Raw genomic sequence first — 21,269 nt, 5'->3', positions numbered from 1 at the left:
GGGTTCACTGTCCAGACCAGTGATGTGGACTTGTGTCTACACGTACCAGACCAATGAGGACTCGTGTCTACATGTACCAGACCAATGAGGACTCGTGTCTACATGTACGAGACCAATGAGGACTCGTGTCTACACGTACCAGACCAGTGATGAGGATTTGTGTCTACACGTACCAGAAAACGGGTTCCGCAGTACCCTGGCTGATGCTGCCAACACTTTTCTTACTGCTTTGTGAAGTTCTTTTCTTGCCTGCCAAACAAGCCCTAAAATGATGGCAGCAAGTAAGACCAATATCATGCTCCAATACTTCAAAAAGAAATACATAAACCAGGTCCCAAAGTTAATAGCAAAGAACATTAAAAAAAAAAGAAAGAAAAGAAAAACCTGTGACTTCTTAAAGTCACTATTAAAAGCAAGTATTTACTATGGGAACACAGAATTCTCTGGGCTCCAGGACAAGGTCAAGGAGAAAATGTGAAAAGAATGAGAACAGCACTATAGAAAGCCTCCTGAATAATGGAAGCTGACTAATATTCGAAAGAATCTTCCTTGTAAATAGCTGACCTAGAGCTGAACTTGGAAAATGCTCTAAGAATGAGGTTGAGCCTCGGCAGACAGGTAAACTCTAAGAGCAGCAGCTCAGTCTACACAACTGCAAGTATAAGCAGCCCCAGTGGATGCTCAAGCCCAGGGAGGTAAAGCAGTAAAAGTGGCGTGCTGATAACGGCAGGTCAGAGGGGGCAGGGGCTGCAACCTGCTCACAGGCGCATGACTGACGCCGACATCCTAGGAGAGACAGCTGCGAGGCAGGGTGGGGTGGGGGCTCACCAGGATGCCCAGAGCTAAAGAAAAGACTCCCTTCTGCCTGCAAGCAACCTTGGCACTGAGAAGGGGGATGTCCTAACTGGCATCCACAGACCGCTCAGCCTTTGTAACACATGGCAGCGGTAAAACAGTTGAATTCATACTTCTCAATCTGTTTCATGAGTTTGGCTGCGTGAGTCACCCCTACAGATAGTCTCTGAGCTAAATGACAAAACAAGCATTTGCACTTGACAAACTGAGCTGGAGGCCCCACTGAAGTAGGAAGGCAGGGTCAGACCCAAGGGCTCAGCCAGTTCTTACTGTGTTCTAAAGGAGCTAAAGACTTGGAGAAACACAGAAGCCCCAAATCTGGTCATCAGTTAATGTGGCTTGAGTAAGAGTGGCCCCCACAGGCTCATCTATTTGAGTCCTTAGTCACCAGGGTATGGGACTGCTTGACAGGATTGGGAGGATTAGGAGGTGTGGCCTTGTTGGAGGAAGTGTGTCACTGGGGGTGGGCTTTGAGGTTTCAAAGGCTTATGCCAGACCCAGTCTCTGCCTGTCTCTGGATCAAGATGTAGCTCTTGGTCACTACTCCAGCACCTGCCTGCATAACACCATGCTCCCTCCCTGCCAAGATGACAATGACTCGCCCTCTGAAACTGTAAGCCCCCAGGTCAATGCTTCCCTTTATGAGCCTTGCCTTGGTCATGATGTCTCTTCACGGCAGCAGAACAGTGAAGGAGACTTGTGGAGTCTGTTTTGCACAGGCTCTGCCGACTCTACCAGAAGGCTGAGCCTACCCTGTCAGCACTGGACTCTACACAGACCCATTTCTGCATTCAACACCTAGCTTCTATTCTAGAAAGATGGAGTTAACTTACCATGAGTTTCTAATTTGTCTGCAGGAACTGTGTGCACATAAATGTAAGACTTCATTTTTTCTCTTTCTACCACCTGAGTGTCTAATGTTAAAGACTTCTTCAGGGCCAGAACTTCATAAGTAAGAAATAAAGAACCCCTAAAGAGAAACAAAAAGTTCCTTATAAATCAGAATCTAAATATGACCCAACAATAAGCTGTTTTCTATTTTACTAGAAAACACAGCATACAGTAACACAAAAGTGTTATTTTACATGTACACACACACACACACACACACATATATATACTTATGTGCACATATTCATCTTAAAAAAAGTTTAACAGCAAGTGGCTGCACGGTTACATTCAAGGAAGAAATAGAAGATTAGCAGCACCCAAAGCGCACTCTCTCATTCCTTCATGGCTGATCAGTAGTAATAACCAGAATGTCATTGCTGTTCATCATGTGTGTGCTACCTGTGTGTGCATCCTTAAACAACAGTGTTCTGTGTGGCCTGACTGTGAATACTCAGGCTAGATGTCTTCTTTCATTCAGCCTTATGTTCATGTGACTCACCCCCACTCTAGGCTGTACACACGGTCCCCTTGTGACATAAATACATCACCACACCTTGTTTACCTGCTCTCCTGCAAACACTTAGGGCATTTTTAACTTGAACCTACTGCAAGCAATGCACTACACATTTATAAATATGTACATGTGCTCCTCTACAAAGGCATGTTCAACCTTCTGACATTCCACATCCACGGCTACTCCATGTTAAGTCACTTCTGTTAAGATTTCCAAGAGTGGTATCATGAAGCCATTAACTATTCACTGCTACTTACCCTAAAATGAAGGATCCAGTAAATCTTACTATATTCCCTTCAAAAAGAAAGAGGAAAATTCAACATGATTTCTTTTTTAAATGTATGACAAGAAACAGGCAACAGTGTAAACTTTTTGTGTATAACTGGGCTGAAGTTAAATTTCTGTTATATAGGTAACATACTACATTACATATTATATTCATTATGAGCCACGATAATACATGGTGGCACTGAGTAAAATATGACTTATGCTCATGGCTTCTGCACTCATCCTTCAAGCTCCTGCTATGCTACCCCAAGCCAAGTCACTGCGAATGCAGGTCCCCGTGCCAGTGTTGTACAACAGGTCATAGACTTCCAGAGTGGACCACCAGGAAGATCTGCAGCCAGAGGCAAGGTGGGCTCACCAAGCTTCTCAGACTCTATAGAGGGACTGTCTGTCAAGTGGGAACAGTAAAATGACTTTTCCCCCAAACAACCACGGTATACTTGGTCGTTTAAGCACCAGAGATCACATGGCCCCAATTAATATATAGGCAACAAAATATAAACTTTTGTTTGGACCTTGGAAACATTATTAAGTATATATTTTATTGGCAGTCAAATCTTATTGGCAGACAATTGCTATTCAATACACACTCATTCCAAAATACTCAAATCCTAGACTGTTGAGCAGGAAGGTTGGCTATGCTCTACACTGAAGTCAGACACACTGGAGGTCTGGAAGGGAGACACTTCCCCACAAACTCATGAGCCTTCACAGCAGGTCAAGAACAGGGATGAGAAGGTCTACAAGGAGTAAGACACGGAGCTTCCTGACTGACTCTCTGGGACAGTATTGACTCCAAGATAACTCCTAGTTTGTCTATGAGAGAATCAGATAATTAACCAAGTTCTATACCGAGTCTACTAAATGGCAAATGGTGGATCTACCCTGGCTTAAGGTGCCAGGCAACAGTGTGGGGCGGATCAGAGCAGATCTCACGGCACCACAGGGCAAGGAGAACGTTCTTGCTCAGCACTATCCCAGAACCTGGTGGAGGTTTCCAGTTCTACGAGGGCTCGGTAAGCATTGCTGAATGAGAACACAGTGCTGCTGCTTAAGCTGGAAAAGAGGGTGAACTGACAGGACAAACGGGAAGAAAGACGTTTGGAAAAAGAAGACCTTGTCTGGGTCTGGGCTCACAAATGCGCATGGACTCATCAGTACAGAGGACAGAAGTGAACGAGAGTCAGACTGGGCTGTCAGTTTGCAACACACTCCAGGAAAGCGGCCGCCATCTCTTCACGGTTTCTAATAGAAATGCTGTTCCTTGAACTGTACTCACGGAGGTTTCTCCAGGACATGCGGCTTCTTAAACGGGAAACAGAGGTTCCTATTCTTCTGCAACAGATGACACAATAGGTACCGAGCAGCATCCTGGGTGGAAAGCAATGTAACAAGGGGCATTTGGTACGGACGTAAGGTCAGACCCTTTCTTCTGACCTAAGCACAAGTCACTATCACAGTGGGTTGCCCGCAGTTAAGATGACTCAAAACTCAACAAACATCTCAACTAAGGGTTTCAATCCTAAAAACAAACCGGATAAATTTTGCTAGCACTTTCATTATTCTTCAAGTTGTGTTCAACTGTGAGTAGTGATTAATAGGAAATCAAGAAAATTTAGGTTATTAAGTAGAATCCCAACACAAACATTTAATGTTTTTAAATGTCCTTTAAAGACCAGAAGCATGTATAATACATGTCTGTCCTTGATAAATAAAGCCCAACAGCCGTGGAGAGAAGCAGCAAATTCCCACTAAGCGGCCAGCACTAATGGCCTGGCAAGTAAGGCTGCTCTCTTCTAACGAGCCCTGGACTGACCGACCCTACGGATCTTCTGACTGCTGAGTAATGAACGGCAGTCTGGGCCATCAGGTCTTGGGATGGTACATGATGCTGCAACAAGCTAATGCACACAGCTTCTAAATATTCCTTTACATTTTATCATTTTTTTTAATAGATAGGGCCTCTCTACATAGCCCTGGATGTCCTGGAACTCACTATGTAGAGCAGGCTGGCCTCTAACTCACACAGATCCACTTAGCTCTGTCACCTGAGCACTTTTTGTAGACATGATAAGTCTCTGTGTTGGAACTCTGGGGCTGCCTAGTCCTTGTGGTGGTTATGTTTGACTCGGGTTTTAACATCTTTGATCAAGAGCTCATCTCTGTGGGGCTGTTTGCTGTGGGAGTTATGTGTGCTCTGATCCATTTATAGTACAGTGTAACATATCTCCATAGACTAACACAGATAATTCCATTTGATGGGCTCAAGCGTTGGACTTAAAGAGTTTCAATTTCCAAAGCTCTAGACATGGTTCAGCCAGTAAAATGTTCGCAAGAAAAGCATAAAGACATGAGTTTGGAGGCATGTGGCAAGCCTGGGAAGCAGCATGTACCTATCACCCCAGCACTGTGGATATGATCCCAGCACTGTAGATAGGACCCCAGCACTGTGGACAGGACCCCAGCACTGTGGATATGATCCCAGCACCGTGGACAGGACCCCAGCACTGTGGATATAATCCCAGCACTGTAGACAGGACCCCAGCACCGTGGATAGGACCCCAGCTCCATGGATAGGACCCCAGCACCGTGGATAGGACCCCAGCACCGTGGATAGCACCCCAGCTCCATGGATAGGACCCCAGCACCGTGGATAGGACCCCAGCATGTGGATAGGACCCCAGCACTGTGAAAACAACAGGGGCTTCCTGGAGCTTGCTGGTTGCCAGCAAGTCTAGCCAAATTGGTCAACTTCAGGTTTGGAGAGAAACCCTTTCTGAAAAACTAAGATGTTGCCAAGGAGATGATTCAGTGAAGGGAAAGTGCCGCCACCAAGCCTGAGTTCAGTCCTGGGGTCCTCGCAGTGGGAAGAGAATCAACTCCTGCATGCTATCCTCTGACCTTCACCCCTGCCTCCTGGGATTAGAGGTGTGTGCCACCACCGCCTGACTAGGGAATTGATTTTGAGTGCTTCTCCAATTCCCTCTTATTGGTTGTATCGATTCATTCTATGGAGAGTATAGAAGTAGGGGCCACCATAGGATTCTGAACTCACTCTGTCACGTGATGCTGTCAGTTATGTAACGCCAAGCAATAGAGTAACTACCAAGTTTTTAAATTTTTAAATTAAACAAATTTAAGATAGGCATGGTGGTACACGCCTTTAATCCCAGCACTCAGGAGGCAGAGGCAGGTGGATCTCTCTGAGTGTGAGGTCAGCCTGGGTTACATAGAGAGTTGCAGAACAGCCAGGCAGGTCTACATAGTGAGATGGGAAGTGGGGAAATGGAGAAAGAAAAAGCCAATACGGAGCCTGCTAACAATAATCAAGGAGAAAAGGTACCTGAAGTTAAGGTAGTGGCTCTGAAAATAATCAACAAAACAGACGTAGGAGCCAAGAGGACAAGAAAATGAACAGGCAGCTGAATGTGGCATGGAAGAGAACGGCAAAAGATAAGCCAGGTTCTCAGTCTCTGACCTGGACTCTAAGTTCATAAGAAAACACTCATCAAAGCAAATACTGGGAAAAGAGTGGATGCGGTGATAAGGAGGGATTCCCAACTTAACATTTAGATTAAGGATTAATGAAATACTCAGGTAAGGCCGAAAGGTGCCACGGTGCCACAAAGTTCTGCTGCAAAGGTACAGTCACTCACTAACACGTGTCACTGGGGCCACAAGTCTGGAAACTTTAATGAACAACCTACAAATTATTATTCAAAATATCACCTAGGTGCAGGTTCTGCACAGATTCTTAATAAATGCAGATTCCTAGACACCTAATGTGTCTCTGCTCAGTCTCACAAGACTGAAACCACAGTTGTTTTTCCTCACTGAAAGACCTGAAGGGGTCCATTTCCCCTCATGTGGACCTGAGGGAGAGTTTGGTTCTTGCAGGTGGTTGGCAGGATTCAGCTACACTCTAGCATAAGACTAATGTCTCCATCTCTTTGCTGGTAATAAAGGAGCCACCCTTAGCTCCTAAATGCCTCCTAAGGGCTCTGCAGACAGCCCACTACATTGCTGAAGTGACAACAGCTTGTCCCATCCTCGTCAGGTCTGTCTGATCTACTTTCAGGGTCTTTGCATGGATACAGAAGGCTTTCCCAGATAACTATGATGATCTTTCCATTACAGACTGGGAAGAGACTACAATCAGGTAATGAGGAGTAAATATGAAAATACATTATTATATACCTGTATAAAACAACAAATAAGGAACATATTTTTATGTTAAAAATCTACTCGAGATATATAAACTTACTTCTACTTTCAAAATTCCCTTTGCTATCTACATAAAATATAATCACATGTTCCAAGGAAGGTGGCATGGGCATTTTGGGGGGGGGCGTAGCATTCTGCCTAACAAAAGCTCCTCTGAGCATTGTGGTACAAGGTTTTGTAGACATGTTTTCATATTTATTCAATAAATGCCCCAGGAGTGAGATAGCTGGGTCAAGAAACAATGTTTAATGTTTTTAAAGCACAATTGCAACATTTTATATTGCACCCAGCAAAGCCAAGGGTCCCAACTGTCTAACATGCTTGCTGATGCTTGCTTTTAGCCTTCTTAGTGGGCATACTACAGATTTATCAGTCACTATGAAATTTCCAGACAACCATGCTGAGTACCTTTTCAAATGCATGTTAGCCATTCATATATTCTTTTGTTGGAGTATCCCTTCATGTCTTTTCTCTGCTTAAGTTGGCTCCTAGTTCTTTTGCTTTGTTTTGGTTTTTGGTTTTTGGTTTTTTGAGACAGGGTTTCTCTGTGTAACAGTCCTGACTGTCCTGAAACTCACTATGTAGACCAGGCTGGCCTCGAATTTACAGAGATCCTCCTGCCTCTGCCTCCCGAGTTCTGGGATAAAAGGCATGCGCCACTACTGCCTGGTGGCTCCATGTTCTTTATATATGCTGGAAGTAAGTCTTCTATCAAACATACATACAGATACCTCAACTATCCTCTCCATGTCTGTGACTTGACTGTTTCCTTAAAACTACATTTGACCAGGCAATGATGGTGCATGCCTTTAATCCCAACACTTGGGAGGCAGAGACAGGCAGATCTTTGTGAGTTCAAGTCCAGCCTGGTCTACAGAGCTATTTCCAGAACACTTAGGGCTGTTACACAGAGAAACCCTGACTCAAAAAGGCAAAAACAAACAAACAAACAAAACAAACAAACAAACAAACTACATTTTGATGAGCAGCTTTGTTAGAATCTATCTTATCAATATCTTCTCCTTTGTGGTTATTGAATTTTATTTCCTGAAAAACCACTGTGGTGGCACACGCCTTAAATCCCAGTACTTGGGAGGCAGAGGCAAGGCGATCTCTGAGTTTAAGGCCAATCCTCTCTACAAAGTGAGTTCCAGGACAGCCAGAGCTGTTACACAGAGAGACCCTCTATCAAAAAGCCAAAAGAAAACAAAAAACAAACAAACAAACAAAAAAAAACAAAATAACTCAACAAAAAAAACATTGCCTAAATCATGATATTGTTTCTGATAATTCTAAGGCAGTTTTGTGTTATATGTTATGTTTAAGTCTAGGTTTCATTCCAAGTTAGTTTTGAAATGGATTAAGTAAAAACGCTGCAGGTCCCCCAGCAGCAGCAGTGGGCCATGTGGCAGCAGGCAGCTAACAGCAGGTCCTGAGAGCAGCCAGTCCCATGCACGGGTGGCGTAGTTCCCCTTGCAGCAGGCCACAAGGAGGGAGGACAGATGGGCCTGCCATGAAACCACACAGCAGGTCTTCAAATGCAGCTGGTCCTGGATAGGAAGTCACGTGGCAGGCAAGAGACAGAGACATGAATAGGCACACCATGCAGATTGAAGTTGGATATTTGTTTAGTGGGTTATGGAAGGGAAGAGGGAAAGGAGAGAAGAGGGAGGGAGGGGGAGGAAAAAAGAAAGGGAGGGAGGAGGGAGAGAAACAGAAGGGGGAAAGGGGAGAATGGAGAGAGGCAGAAGCTGCCTCTTGGTGGGGGAGGGGGTAAAAGGAAGAGACAGGTTGCAAGCAGAAAGAAAGATCTGCCTGCCTCAGGGGACAGGGAAGGGAGTGGACAGGGCTTTGTCTCTTAAAGGGACAGGACAGACCATTACAAGTTTCCTTAAGATTTCATTTGTGTGTATGAGTGCTTGCCAGCATGTGTGTACGTGTACCACGTGTGTGCAGTGACCTTGAAGGCCAGGAGAGGGTTCAGATCCCCTGTGACTGAAGCTACGGATGATTATGAGCCATCCGGTGGGTGCTGGGAAAGGAGCATGAGGAAGAGCATGTAAGAGCAGACGGTGGTCTTAACTGCTGCCATGTTCAATTTTTATGTATTTTGATGGTAAGTGAACTTTTTTCTATATAGAGATCCAACAGTGCAAATAAAATGTTGAAACAATGTTCTTTTCAGCAAATAACTGTACCTTATCCAAAAGTCAACCGACTACATGTAACACAGGCCTACTTCCAAACTCAATCCCACCCTTCCGACCTATTTCTCCACCCTTAAATACGCAGCACAGGAAGATGCATGCTTGGCTATAAACACCAAGTCCCAAAGCTAGGTCATAAAGGGCTCCTGCTTTGACCCTTTTTTATTTTTTTGATATAGGAGCTTGCTATGTAGCCCAGGCTGGCCTCCAACCTGTGAGTTTCCTCTGCCTCAGCATCCAGAGAGACAGAAGTCTAAGGTCCAGGCACCACGCCCAGCTAGCTTCTCCTCAGGAAGAGCTCTTCTAGATTTTTGCCTCTTCCACATAATTTTGGGTAACTGTTTAAAAGAGCTTCGGGGATTTTTACTGTGGCAGAAAGAAAATAAGTAAAACGAAGACACAGGAAGAGTAAACTTGGGATGATTTTAAAAGAATGAGTACAACAGAAAAAATGTGGAAAAGAACAAGAGAAAAAAAAGTTTGAGGGAGCAGGGCTGGCAAGATGGCTCCGCAAATATGCCACTTGCTTGTTGCCAAGTCTGGTGAACTGCATTCCATCCAAAAGATCCACATGCTGGAAGAGAACCGACACCTTCAAATTGTTCTCTGACCTGTCCATTCAAGCACTGTGGCACACACATGCCACCCCAAACTACATACATGTATGTATACACATGTATACACTATACATAAATGAATGCAATAAATTTTTTTAAAAGAATTTTGAGGGACTGGGAGGGAGATAAGTGGAAAGGCAAGGCTGGTTAAACAGAGAAGACACATGTGAAGCAAAAATCAGCATGAGCTTAAACGTGTAAATATAAAGAGCAGGAAGCTACAACTACCTCCTGCCTCATCTGGGGCTGGAGAGATGGCTAGGGTGCTCTGAGTACCGACTGCTCTTCCAGAGGACCCTGGTTCAGTTCCCAACACTGACATGGCAGCTCACAACTGTCTCCAACTCCAAGACCCGACAGCCTCACACAGATATACACGCAGGCAAAATACCAAAGCAAATACAAATTATTGATTTATAAAAAGACTACAGGACAGAATTGGGGAATGGGATTAACTTCAGAACCTTCTGGAGGCCTTCACCTTAAAATGACGGTTACTGGGTTTAGAAACCTATCAGCATTCCAACTATTCAGGTCTCCCAGGTCAGAGAAGTGCAAGATGTGGCCTGAATGACTAAGGTGTGGCTCCTGAGATCACAGAGCATAGAAAGGTACACCTGCACACAGGTGCTCTCCTCCGAGTCTCAGGAGCAACCGGAGACGCTGAGCGATCATTCAAGAAAAGGGCCCGAATCAGGCTCTAAGGAGCGCGGCGGGTCACAGGGTCCCTCCGAGGCCGCGCGACCTTCCGAGGGCTCCATGTCCGTGCAGACCCACGGCCCTCCTAGCCCGCAGCTGCAGCGACGCCCTTGCCCGCCCACAAGCCCGCCCACCCGTCCGTCCTACCTGCCGGTGCACGGACTCCGCTCCGGGTGGACACGGCCGGCTGCAAAGCCCACCCTCCGCCGCCGCTGGCGACCTGCACCCTCTCCTAGGCGGCTGTAGGCACGTGATCCCGCCCCCCGAGCGCTTGGCCCCACCCTCGTGCCCCGCCCCCAACAAATCGCTCCACCCACTAGAGTGTCGCGGGCGCGATGACGCGCGTACAGCGCAGGCGCAGTGGGTCGGCGACGCCACAACTGTTCCTGTACGTGTGGGCGTAGGAAGGCTGCAGGCTCTGAGCCGCTTGGAGAAGTAGGTTGCGTGGGCCTTATCGGAAAAAAGGAGGGGAGGAGGCGAAAAGGCACGGAGCCTCCCGGTTTTATGGGCCGGTCGGAGTCCCGCAGCCTTCCTAAGGCCTGTGGTGTGGGGTCACGGGGCCGTCACGCATTGTGTCATGGTTTTCCTGCAGGGGAAGGTTCCCGTACGCGGGTGTAGGTTGGCTCTCACTCAGGGACCTTCCGATGCAGATCTTTAGAGGATGTAATTTATTGTATTCGAAAGAATACAAAATCTGAAGACCTAGATATTTGTAAATTAAAATTACCTACTTTGACCAGGTATTTTGTCTCATCGTGAAATGAGGTGGTGATCACTGTGATTTCGAGGCTCTTTTCAGAAGTATCATTTTATAATTTCTGCTCCCCCGCCCCCGGAATTTTGCCTTTGTATCGTTCTCCTGGATGTAAAATAAAACATTTGAATAATGAACCTAGTTAGGACGTGTTGGCCTCCTTGAGTCCCGGCCTCTCTGTAGCCCTGGCTGCTCCGCGTTCAAAGCGTGCACCACTCCTAACGGCCTTGGAGCTTACTTTTTAAGGACTAATTAGCCACGAGTTGAATTTGTTTGCAAGTAAGAGTTGTGCTTTATTAATATTCCAAATAGTCTGTTTTACCATTGGTATAAATGTGCCTATCTGTATGCCTCAATGTTAGCTTTTTAATACTGCCATTTAATTTTTTTTTATTTCATCTCAGATGTAAATCCCCAAAATAGGTTAAAGTTTATGGATTTTGGGGGCTGGAGAGATGGCTCAGAGGTTAAGAGCATTGCTTGCTCTTCCAAAGGTCCTGAGTTCAATTCCCAGCAACCACATGGTGGCTCACAACCATCTGTAATGGAGTCTGCTGCTCTCTTCTGACCTGCGGCCATACACAAAGACAGAATAATGTATACAAAATAAATAAATAAATAAATATTTAAAAAAAGTTTATGGATTTTATGTCACTTTATCTTTTTTAAAATTAATTAAATTTATTTATTTTAGCATCCTTGAGGTCATCTGCACCGTCTGCCTGGGAAAAGATGGTCAACGTTTTGAAAGGAGTGCTCATAGAATGGTTCGTACTTTTAAATTTACACATTGGCTCTTTTTATGTATATATGCCTTTTCCACAATTTTGTTTTGCTGATCTAAATGAAATCAAGGCTTCAACTTTGAATTTCCGTAGGCTTTCTTTTTAAGTGGAATAGACTTTGTTGCTAAGTTTTCTTGCTGGTGTTAACATTTCATTGTCTGTTAACTTAATATAATTAGCATTATTTCCAATTATTTTTGATGAGAGACGTGTGTTAGAATAGCCTTGGTTTGAGAAACAGTGTTATGCTGAGTGGTGGTGGTGCACCTTTAATTCCAGTATTTAGGAGGCAGTAGCAGGCAGATCTCTGTGATTTGGAGGCCAGCCTGGTCTACATAGCGAGTTTCAGGGCAAACACCAAAGCTACAGAGAAACCCTGTCTCAGAAAAGAGAGAGAGAGAGAGAGAGAAACTTTTTATTTTCAAACCCTCGGCACTTGCCCAAATTAAGGCTTAGAAGAATTCAGGAAGGTGGGGCAGGCCTTTAGTCCCAGCACTCGGGAAATAGAAGCAGGTCAGGTTCGAGGCCAGCCAAGGCTGTATGGTGAAACTTTGTCTTAAAAATGTAAAAAATAATGCAGGAGCTTGGTTCAGTCTTTGCCAGTACAGAATGTGCTGAGAAGAAACGAGAGCTGAGCAGAGCAAGCTTTTAAACTGCCTAGCATAGCTCTCAAAGGAGAAGCAAGCAGCCACACTAGTTTCTAGAGCTGAGTTCCTCAAAGTGACCTGAAATACAGGCCTTTTCTGTCCCTCCCTTCTCAGACTTGGACTCCTTGTTCAGCTTCTCTTGAGTGTTCTCTGGACACTCGCTCCCCTGTTGAATATGCTGCTGTCTCCTCCTGTTTCCCTGTTGTGTCTCATTGTACAGGTGCTGGTGCTTTTATTGTGCCGGCAAAGCTGAAGGGGGAGCAAGGTCAAATCCTAGGAAACCTGTAACATTGCAGCAGCGCTGTCCAGTGGAAATACCATTTCCCAGTAAAAAGCATGCAACGAAACAGGTGAAGAGTTTAACCCAGATAGCCCAAGTTAGTTGTGATTTTTATTTTATGTATGAGTGATTGCCTGCGCCTGCGCCTGTGCCTGAGGCGATCAGAAGAGGGCATTGGATCTGGAATTAGGAACAGGTCGTGAGCCACCATATGGGTGCTGGGATAATGCAGACTTGGACATTGGGAAAATGAGAGTCTAACAAAGTCAGTTTACAAAAACCATCAACTGTTGAGCAGGAGGGAACGTGAAGTAGGTACTAGTTGAGGAAGGCAGTGGGTGGAGCCAAGAGATGTGGGGTGAGATGCGCTCTGCATGCATAGAGAGTTATCTTCATGGAGTGGGGGGTTACATGCCAGGTTAGAGTAAGATAATCATCTGTCATCATCAGGGACTTGTTCCGTGACCCCACTGCCCCTCCTCCCTATGCATCCTGAGACTGCAGAGCCTACCTACCGTAGCATGTCTTTCCCTTTCCGTGACTTGGAGAATTCTTAGGAGTTGCGGAACCCAAGGCTTTGCACATACTTCACCAGTGCTGCCATCAGCTCACACCAGCCCACAGTCCAAGAACCTTCACCTGAAAATAAGCAAAGTGAGAACCCTGGAAAGACAACTGGCTGGGTGGAGACATCTGTCTCACCACTAAATCTGTTTTTTCAACAGATCTGGTAAAGTGTTGTCCTGAGTGACCTGGAAACTAAGCATGAGCGATGGCATTTTATTTTTAGCCTGATCTGGATAGAAGCTTAATCCAAAACAGTAGCCTTTTAATTCTTCGTAGCCCACAGTAAAGCAGTTAAGCCAGACTATTAATGGTGGCCATTTAGTTCTGTCTTTGGTGAGCTTAAATATCAAAGTGTCTAGTCGTATTAAGAATCCTTCCTCCTAGGGTTTGTCTTAGACCACAGTATAAGGCGAAGAGCCTGGATTTTTAAAATACTTGAAAATTTGTACTTTTATGGCAAGTATCTTTTGGGATACACCACTGATCCCCAGGTTCACAGGTAGTATTTCCTTAAATCTAGCCTACTAAAGCCGTTACTGAATACTGAAGCAGACATGCACCCAGCATATGTGATGTTATATTCCGTTTGGCGCTGCCTCAGAGAATTTGTTAGAGAGAGGAATTGCAGCTGCTTTACTGCGCACTAACAAATGGATGGGATGTGTATTGTGAGACCAGCCAACCCTTATAGTCAGGCTTAGAAGCTTTTAGTGGGTGTGAGAAGCAAATTGGAGCTAAGAGAACATCTGTCTGTTATTTTCTTCTTTCACGGTGTTTATCTTGTCAAGCACTTTACTTCCTTAGGGCCATGTTTCCAAAGCAACCAAAACAGTGCCTACACCTTTGTGGCAAAGGTGTAAAGATACATATATGTGTTTACTGGACAGAGCCAGTTAAGGGAATCGAATCAGATTTGTGACCTCAGCTAAATCCCAAGAAATGGTTACTCTCCAGCCTTCCTGTCCCAGCAGGAGAGGGAGTGGGTCAGAGGACTGAAGTGTGAGCTAAGCCTATACCGGGCTCCAACAGCCCAGGCTAGAAATCAAGTAGTCACTTAGGGCTGCATGTCTGCAGCAGTAAGCCTGGCTGGGATGGATGTGAAGGACAGTGCTGCTGGATCCCCACCACTTTGGTCCTCCTAAGGGTTCACTGACACATTTATCCAGTGCCTACAATTTGCTGGATCCAATATGAGATCTCAGGCTGGGAAAACTCAACTTTATAAATGCTTTTGGAAATGAAGCCTTATTATGTCTGCTTGAATCTGTAGCCCGCCACTGTGCTGTCTCTGCCGTTGTCACCCCCACCATCATCGGCCTCCACTGCCCCTGCAGTCTCTGCTGATAACTCACTGGGCCTTTATGCCTGTTTTTCCTCTTTGTTGGTTACCCAGAAGCCTTCAGTCTCCCCTGGCGTCCCTCACACCTTGACTCTGCTTGGAGAACCTGTTTGCATTCTCTCCTCACCAGGAATAGAAATTTTCAAGAAATACATTCTGTTTGGCTAAGTGTTACCCGAAGCATGGCTTCCATTAACAAAGCCGCTCTTCTCATTCTGCTAGGTGAAGGGTGCTGACAGCGTCGGGCATTGCGTCACAGCTAATTTTGGTCTCACCGTGCTACTATCTATGCTTTTCACAGATCCCCCACTTGCTTGCCATGTTGTCTCCACACAGATGCTAGGCAGGTGCTCTGCCACTGAGGAACACTCCCCAGCCCTAAAACTGTATTTATAGTGTTTATAACTGTAAGAGTATTTATAGCTAATAGCTTGATGGTGTCTGCCCTTCACATTTCCAGGCAGAGGAAGTTTTTCCTGTTAAATATTCCTGATCCCAGGATATCAGCTGGATATGCAGTCATCGCTAGGTTTAGGAATTCTCATAAAGCTCCTTTGCTAGTAGGTTTCTCCCAGAGCCTTCCCTCTACTTTTTTTTTGAAAAGTCCTTTATTCAGATTAGAATTTGTTTTGTTTTGTTTTTTTGGTTTTGGGTTTTTCGAGACAGGTTTTCTCTATGTAGCCCTGGCTGTCCTGAAACACACTCTTAGACTAGGCTGGCCTTGAACTCAGAGATCCTATTGCCTCTGCCTCCCCATTGCTGGGATTAAAGGTGTACACCACCACCGCCCAGCTTTAGATTACTATATTCTAAACTTTATACATTTCCTATCAAATGTCCCTTATACTGTGATCATTAAAAGACTTTCCAAGGCCAGTGCCCTTGGAGTCTGGGTCTGTGCAGCAGTGAATCCTGCTGGGATGCGGGCAAGGCAAGAGGCTTACGTGCAGGGTACAGCTGAAGTGGAGGGTAAAGTGCCATCAGCAAACATTTTTAGGACATTGGCAGCATGGTTCAGCCCTGAGGTGAGTGCCACAGCACTCCTTGGGTCCAGTGGTTTAGCTCTTCATTGACTTATGTCAACTCATTTCGTTCAGAAAAGTGTAGAGATACGAGGCGTTATAACCATTTAGCCATTGCTGTTTTTAACACCGCTCAGGGAATTATTGAGAGGAATTGGTATCAGCTGTGAAGGCATTCAAAAATAATACACTTCACTTAGACAGCAATTTTTATATTATTATTATGACCTCCCGTTTACCCTTTTTGCTGAATTACATCTAGAACTGATTGGAATCACAAAACAACTATTCGTCCCACAGTGTGAAACACATTCCTCCAGAAAACAGTGCGTGGTTTTAGGCTATTTTGAGATTCTTGTAGAATCTGAGATAGCCAAGGACAGAAGGGCTTGGAGAGTGGCGTGGGGCTAACTAAGGTCACCACTTGAGTCCTTGTGGTGCCTTTTTTGCTGGGAAAGGAGGAAGTAGCCTGGTTTTAGAGCCCTGTACTACTGAGGGTCTTTTCCAGTCTCTCTCTCCCGCACCATCTGCCCCTTTATCCCTCATATTTAGATAGACAGGGCCGAGTGAGTCTGATTTCCTGTCCATCAGCCACCTGCTTTGTCCACCCACAGCTCCCGGAGTGGCCTCTTCTGCCATTTTTGTTTGTCCTATGCTCTCTGTCAGCTAAGGAAGATGTAGGTCTAGGCCCTGTTAAACCGCAGAGGGATTGCCATGGTTTCTCCTCTTGTGAGAGACGAGTTGTTCTTTAAAGGCCTCTCTGAAGTTGTCCTAACTTGACATCTAACATGAAGTCATGGCCACAAATCATTACTACTTTAAGCTGAGAGGAAGCAAGACATTGAATAATAGTTCCGAACTTTAAAGATCATCTTAAAAATTCACCATGTGCAAATGTAATTGCTTGAGTCCTTGTGACATGGTTGACCACAGGATGTGCTATAATCTGTTTGTCTCCACAGTGATCCTGCCATGAAGCAGTTCTTGCTGTACTTGGATGAGTCCAATGCCTTGGGGAAGAAGTTCATCATTCAAGACATTGATGACACACATGTCTTTGTCATTGCGGAGCTGGTTAATGTCCTTCAGGAACGAGTAGGGGAGCTGATGGACCAGAATGCCTTTTCTCTTACCCAGAAGTGAAAATGTTGAGCGCTCGGAAATTACAAACCACAGACATGGAAGAGAGGCCTATTCAGTGTCTCATACAACACTTAGACTTTTTACGAGCATTTTGTGGGGAAAGGCTGCAGGATCCTTTATTCAGACAAAAGTCCCTAAATGAATTTTTTGAACCCTTAAAAAATCTTTAAAGAAGAACTAACAGTTGGCAGCAATTTGGCTTTTATTATTCTTTATTAAACTAATCATAATCATGCTGGTGCTATGGCTCGTTTGGTAAAGGCCCTTGCCACCAAGCCTGACAGCCTGAATTTGATCCCAGGGAAGGGAAGACCTCTGTGTGTCGCCTGACTTCTGCATGTGCCTCCTTCCCACACAGACAAGCAAGCGTAATCAGATATAATCATAAATGATTTCCCCACTTTTTTTTTAACACCAATTAAATACACCAATAAAATACTGGAGTTTGGTTAAGTTATCACTGTAACCGAGGTATTATTAATTTTGCCTATCTCTGTTAAGTGTGCATTAGAAACAAGTGGGGAAGATAAACTCTGCTTGGGGCTGGAGAGATGGTTCAGTGGTTAAGAGCATTGTCTGCTCTTCCAAAAGTCCTGAGTTCAATTCCCAGCAACCACATGGTGGCTCACAACCATCTGTAATGAGATCTGGTGCCCTCTTCTGGCCTGCAGGCACACACACAGACAGTATATTGTGTACATAATAAGTAAATGAATGAATGAATAAATAGATAGATAAATAAATAAAGATAAACTCTGCTTGTGTCTTACTGTGCTGGTGACATTTCCCTCTCACGTGTGCCAGCGCAGAAGATGCAGCAGAAGTACATGTACGCTAAGAGCTGGGGAGATTGCTGCACCGTACTTAATATTTGGAGAGGAGGGCTGGAAGAAGAGTTGCATGTGGTTGTACTCTTAGGTCATCTGAAACTGAATTTATATAAACAAAATACATAATGGTTCAAACAAATGCACTGAGGTCAGCATTAATAAAGTAAATTTTGTATTTTTTTATCCATATGCTCTAAATCTAGCTAAATCAAGTATTACTCTCTTTATGCCTTTCAGCAGTCTGCTTAAATGTACTTTTCATAATAATGGAATTCAAAGCATAAAACAAAATGCAGGGGTGGGCATCATGGCGCACACTGTTAATCCCAGCATTCAGGAGGCAGAGGCAGGTTTCTTGAGTTTGAAGCTGGCCTGGTCTACGGAGAGTTCTAGGCTAGTCAGGGCCACATAGTGAGACCCTGTCTCAGAAAACAAAAACAATCCACATGATTTCATAGGAGGTTACATTAAAAATTGATGGCTTTAATCCCAGCACTTGGGAGACTGAGGCAGGCAGATCTCTGAGTTCAAGGCCAGCCTGGTCTACAGAGAAAGTTCCAGGACAACCAGAGCTACACAGAAAAAATGCTGTCTCAACAAAAACTCACTTAAGGTGTAAGATAGGAATAGAGAGGAACAGCTTTAGGAAATAGTATATTAGGTTGACATAGGTTGCATGTGGTTCTAACACTGGCTGGCAAGAGGTGCACTAACGGGGTCTTGCATCTTTAGTGAAGGCCACACCTTTGGGCTCATGGTGGGAATTTCCCAGCAGGAGAGAACCTCAATGATGTGTACACTGTTATCAAATCTAGTTTCTTTTATTTTGATTGAAAGCAGCTATTTATTTCAATTAGCTGCATGTGTGTTACAGAATCCGCAAGTTGCCATAATTCACTGTGAAACACATCTGGTGTGTCTGATACACTACAGGTTATAGCCAAAATTATTAGAGTTGAGGATGTACTTCCACAGTAGGACCTCTGTCTAGTATACATGTGATCTTGGGCTCAATCCCCAACACCACCAAAACTTAATACTCTTATTATTAGCACTAGTTGTAACAGGCATTTTGATATAATTCTGCTTTTTCTCTGAGAAGGTGGCAAATAGACAATGCTCCACTTTGTAGCTGTTTATTAAACCTCAACAGGAAGGGCTGGGGCCTATTTAGTTCATTTGTAGAAGTAACCATTAATCTGAGTGTGTAGAACACCAACGTTGTTAGCGAAACACATCTGGTGTGTCTGACGGCATTTCCAGAGAAAATCAGACCAGGAGGCTCTGGTGCAGTATACGGATTATTAGTGGCTTGGTGGCCTGATGGGATGATGGTGTTATTAGGAGAAGTAGGTCACTGTGTCTGCCCTGGGCTCTTCTGGATTCCCTTTGTCCCTTCTTCCCTCCAGTGTGAAGTGAAGAACACCCTCACCCCTGTGCTCCTGCTACCGATATCTGCTCAAGTGCAGGGCGCCAGAGAGACAGCAGGTTGAGCCCGAAACCAGCAACTAAAATCTCTTCCCTTTAAGTTGCTCTCTCTATGCTAGGTCATAACAACACAGAAGTAACACTGAAAGATCTGAAGTGGCTGTTGATTGGTCTCTTAGAAAGCCTCAGCTTATGGGTAGAGCACTTGTCTAGCATGCGCAAGGCTCTGGGTCCCGACTCCGCCACTGCAGGGAAAGATCCCAGCTGACACGATAGGGAAGTTACCAGCACCACTGATGGAATGCTGAGATCTTGGGCATATTATTTTTTTCTATGCCTCAAGGGACCAAGGGTTCCCAAAAACATCCCCCAGCTTCTCTGGGTGTGCATTACAGAGCAAGTGAGGGAAGAGCTAGTGAAGAAGGCAGCTGTTGAGTGGGGGCCACAGCCATCAGGAAGCTGGTGAGTGACATTCAGGGACCATTACTGTCTTTGCCAGTTATATCAAGATGGGGACATTTTTTCATTGCCTTCATACACTTACTCAGTCTACTCTGGACTTTATTTCTTTGTGATTTTTCAAGACAGGGTTTCTCTGTTTAGCCCTGGCTGTCCTTGAATTCTTTTGTAGACTAGACTGGCCTCGAACACCACCTACCTCTGCCTTCCAGTGCTGGGATTAAAGGCATGCACCACCACCCCTCAGCTCCTACCCTGCAGATTTTAATATTGTGAAGATTTATTTTTTTTATGTATTCTGTGTGCATGTATGCCTGCAGGCCAGAAGAGGGTGCCAGACCTCATTACAGATGGCTGTGAGCCATCATGTGGGAATTGAACTCAGGACCTCTGGAAGAACATCCAGTGCTCTCTCCAGCACCACCTGTGTTCTTGCCCTGCTGATTCTCAGTCTCTCTCGGTCCCTCTTTTGGTTATTTCTCTCTACTGTTTATTATTTGCAATTTTACAACTAAACCAGAGAGTGTATCAGTCATTTTTCCTGGAATTGAGGGGCTTTGTTTGTTTCTGCTGTAAAGGCAGGGTCTCCCTGGATAGCCCCACTACTAGGAAAACAGGTGTGTGCTATCAAACCATTCTGAGTTTCCTTGTTTCTTTTAAAATTTGGGGTATTTTGCTCTGAATGGCAGAGGATTCTTTTAAGTTTTCTGGTGGGCAAGTTTTATGTGGGGGTGGGAGTCAGGAGTGCCGAGGATTGAAGCCAGAATTTGGATGTGCTAGGCAAATGCTCTGCCGTTCCTCTGTACCCCACTGCCCCCAAGTTTTCAGTTAAAACTTCACACCATTAATTCCAGCACTTGGAAGGCAGAGATATGGGAAATCTCTGTGGGCTCAAGGCCAACCTGGTTTACATAGTGAATTCCAGGCCAGCCAGGGCTACATAGTGAGACCTTGTCTTTTAAACAAGACAACAGCCACCACAACAAAAACTTTAATACCCTCCTGTTTTTCAGGAAAAAAAGTTTTTAATTTTCTTATTAAAACTTTATATTAACATTTTAATTTTGTCCAAAACATAGTAACTGTGCATATTTATGGGATACACTAATAATTTGAGCCATGTATCTACGTGTGATGGTCAAATCATTGTAATAATATATGTGACCTAAGCCATTGTCCCCCTACTATTCTGTAAAACACCAGAACTCCCCTCATCTAGCCTGACCAGTCCTCACTCACGGTGTCTCTGCACAGTTTATCCTGTTACAAATTTGTTTTCCAATGTCACTGAGTGTGCTCTAGTGCAGACCTGTCAGTACCGCTCCCGTCTGTCCGTCCACCCGCATCTTGTCTACCCAGCGTGTATTACACTGCACTTCCTTTCAGCTGCTTCCTGCTTAGCACCGTGGCTCTTGTTAATGAAGGCAAGGCCCGCTGGCATCTCCACAGTCTACCTGGAGATGTTTTTAGAGTGTGGTACACAGTACACATTCCTTGTCATAGACTGGGGAAAGGAAGCCAAGGAAGAAAACTGCACAGTCCCCAGCACGTGGGATCCCTGCAGTGACTCCGAGAACATAAAGCAGTATTTCTCCACTCCAGTGAGATCATGCCTCTTGGACATGCCTCTCAAAAACATGCCTCTCAAAAACATGGGAGCAGGAGCATGTGTATGTACACGTGTGTGTAAGAGAACGAGAAAGCACATGTGTATCATATG

At 44.9% G+C, this 21,269-nt stretch overlaps 2 protein-coding genes across 3 annotated transcripts in view; one reads left to right on the top strand and one right to left on the bottom strand.

The window, feature by feature from the left end:
• Serac1 (serine active site containing 1) overlaps nucleotides 1–10,565 on the bottom strand; it is a 33,961-nt gene extending 23,396 nt beyond the window's left edge. The window contains exons 1-5 of one of the 2 annotated variants that reach the window (XM_038338796.1): nucleotides 10,443–10,565; nucleotides 3,828–3,919; nucleotides 2,518–2,554; nucleotides 1,689–1,825; nucleotides 174–263 (exon numbers count right to left, since the gene is read on the bottom strand). In XM_038338796.1, coding sequence (XP_038194724.1) covers nucleotides 174–263; nucleotides 1,689–1,825; nucleotides 2,518–2,554; nucleotides 3,828–3,918 — 355 coding nt within the window. In that variant the 5' untranslated portion in view covers nucleotide 3,919; nucleotides 10,443–10,565. The remainder of the gene's footprint in view (nucleotides 1–173; nucleotides 264–1,688; nucleotides 1,826–2,517; nucleotides 2,555–3,827; nucleotides 3,920–10,442) is intronic. The other variant, XM_038338797.1, reaches the window with a different exon arrangement.
• A 46-nt stretch (nucleotides 10,566–10,611) lies between these two features.
• Nucleotides 10,612–17,298, top strand: Gtf2h5 (general transcription factor IIH subunit 5). The gene is made up of 3 exons (XM_038340430.1): nucleotides 10,612–10,730; nucleotides 11,744–11,816; nucleotides 16,652–17,298. The coding sequence occupies exons 2-3, from the start codon at nucleotides 11,782–11,784 to the stop codon at nucleotides 16,830–16,832; spliced, it is 216 nt and encodes a 71-aa protein (XP_038196358.1). The 5' UTR covers nucleotides 10,612–10,730; nucleotides 11,744–11,781; the 3' UTR covers nucleotides 16,833–17,298.
• The last annotated feature ends 3,971 nt before the right edge of the window (nucleotides 17,299–21,269 follow it).

The sequence above is a fragment of the Arvicola amphibius genome, chromosome 8, assembly GCF_903992535.2.
Source record: "Arvicola amphibius chromosome 8, mArvAmp1.2, whole genome shotgun sequence".
Lineage (NCBI taxonomy): Eukaryota > Metazoa > Chordata > Mammalia > Rodentia > Cricetidae > Arvicola > Arvicola amphibius.
Note: the sequence above shows the minus strand (reverse complement) of the source record. Positions and strands in the feature narration are given on the sequence as shown.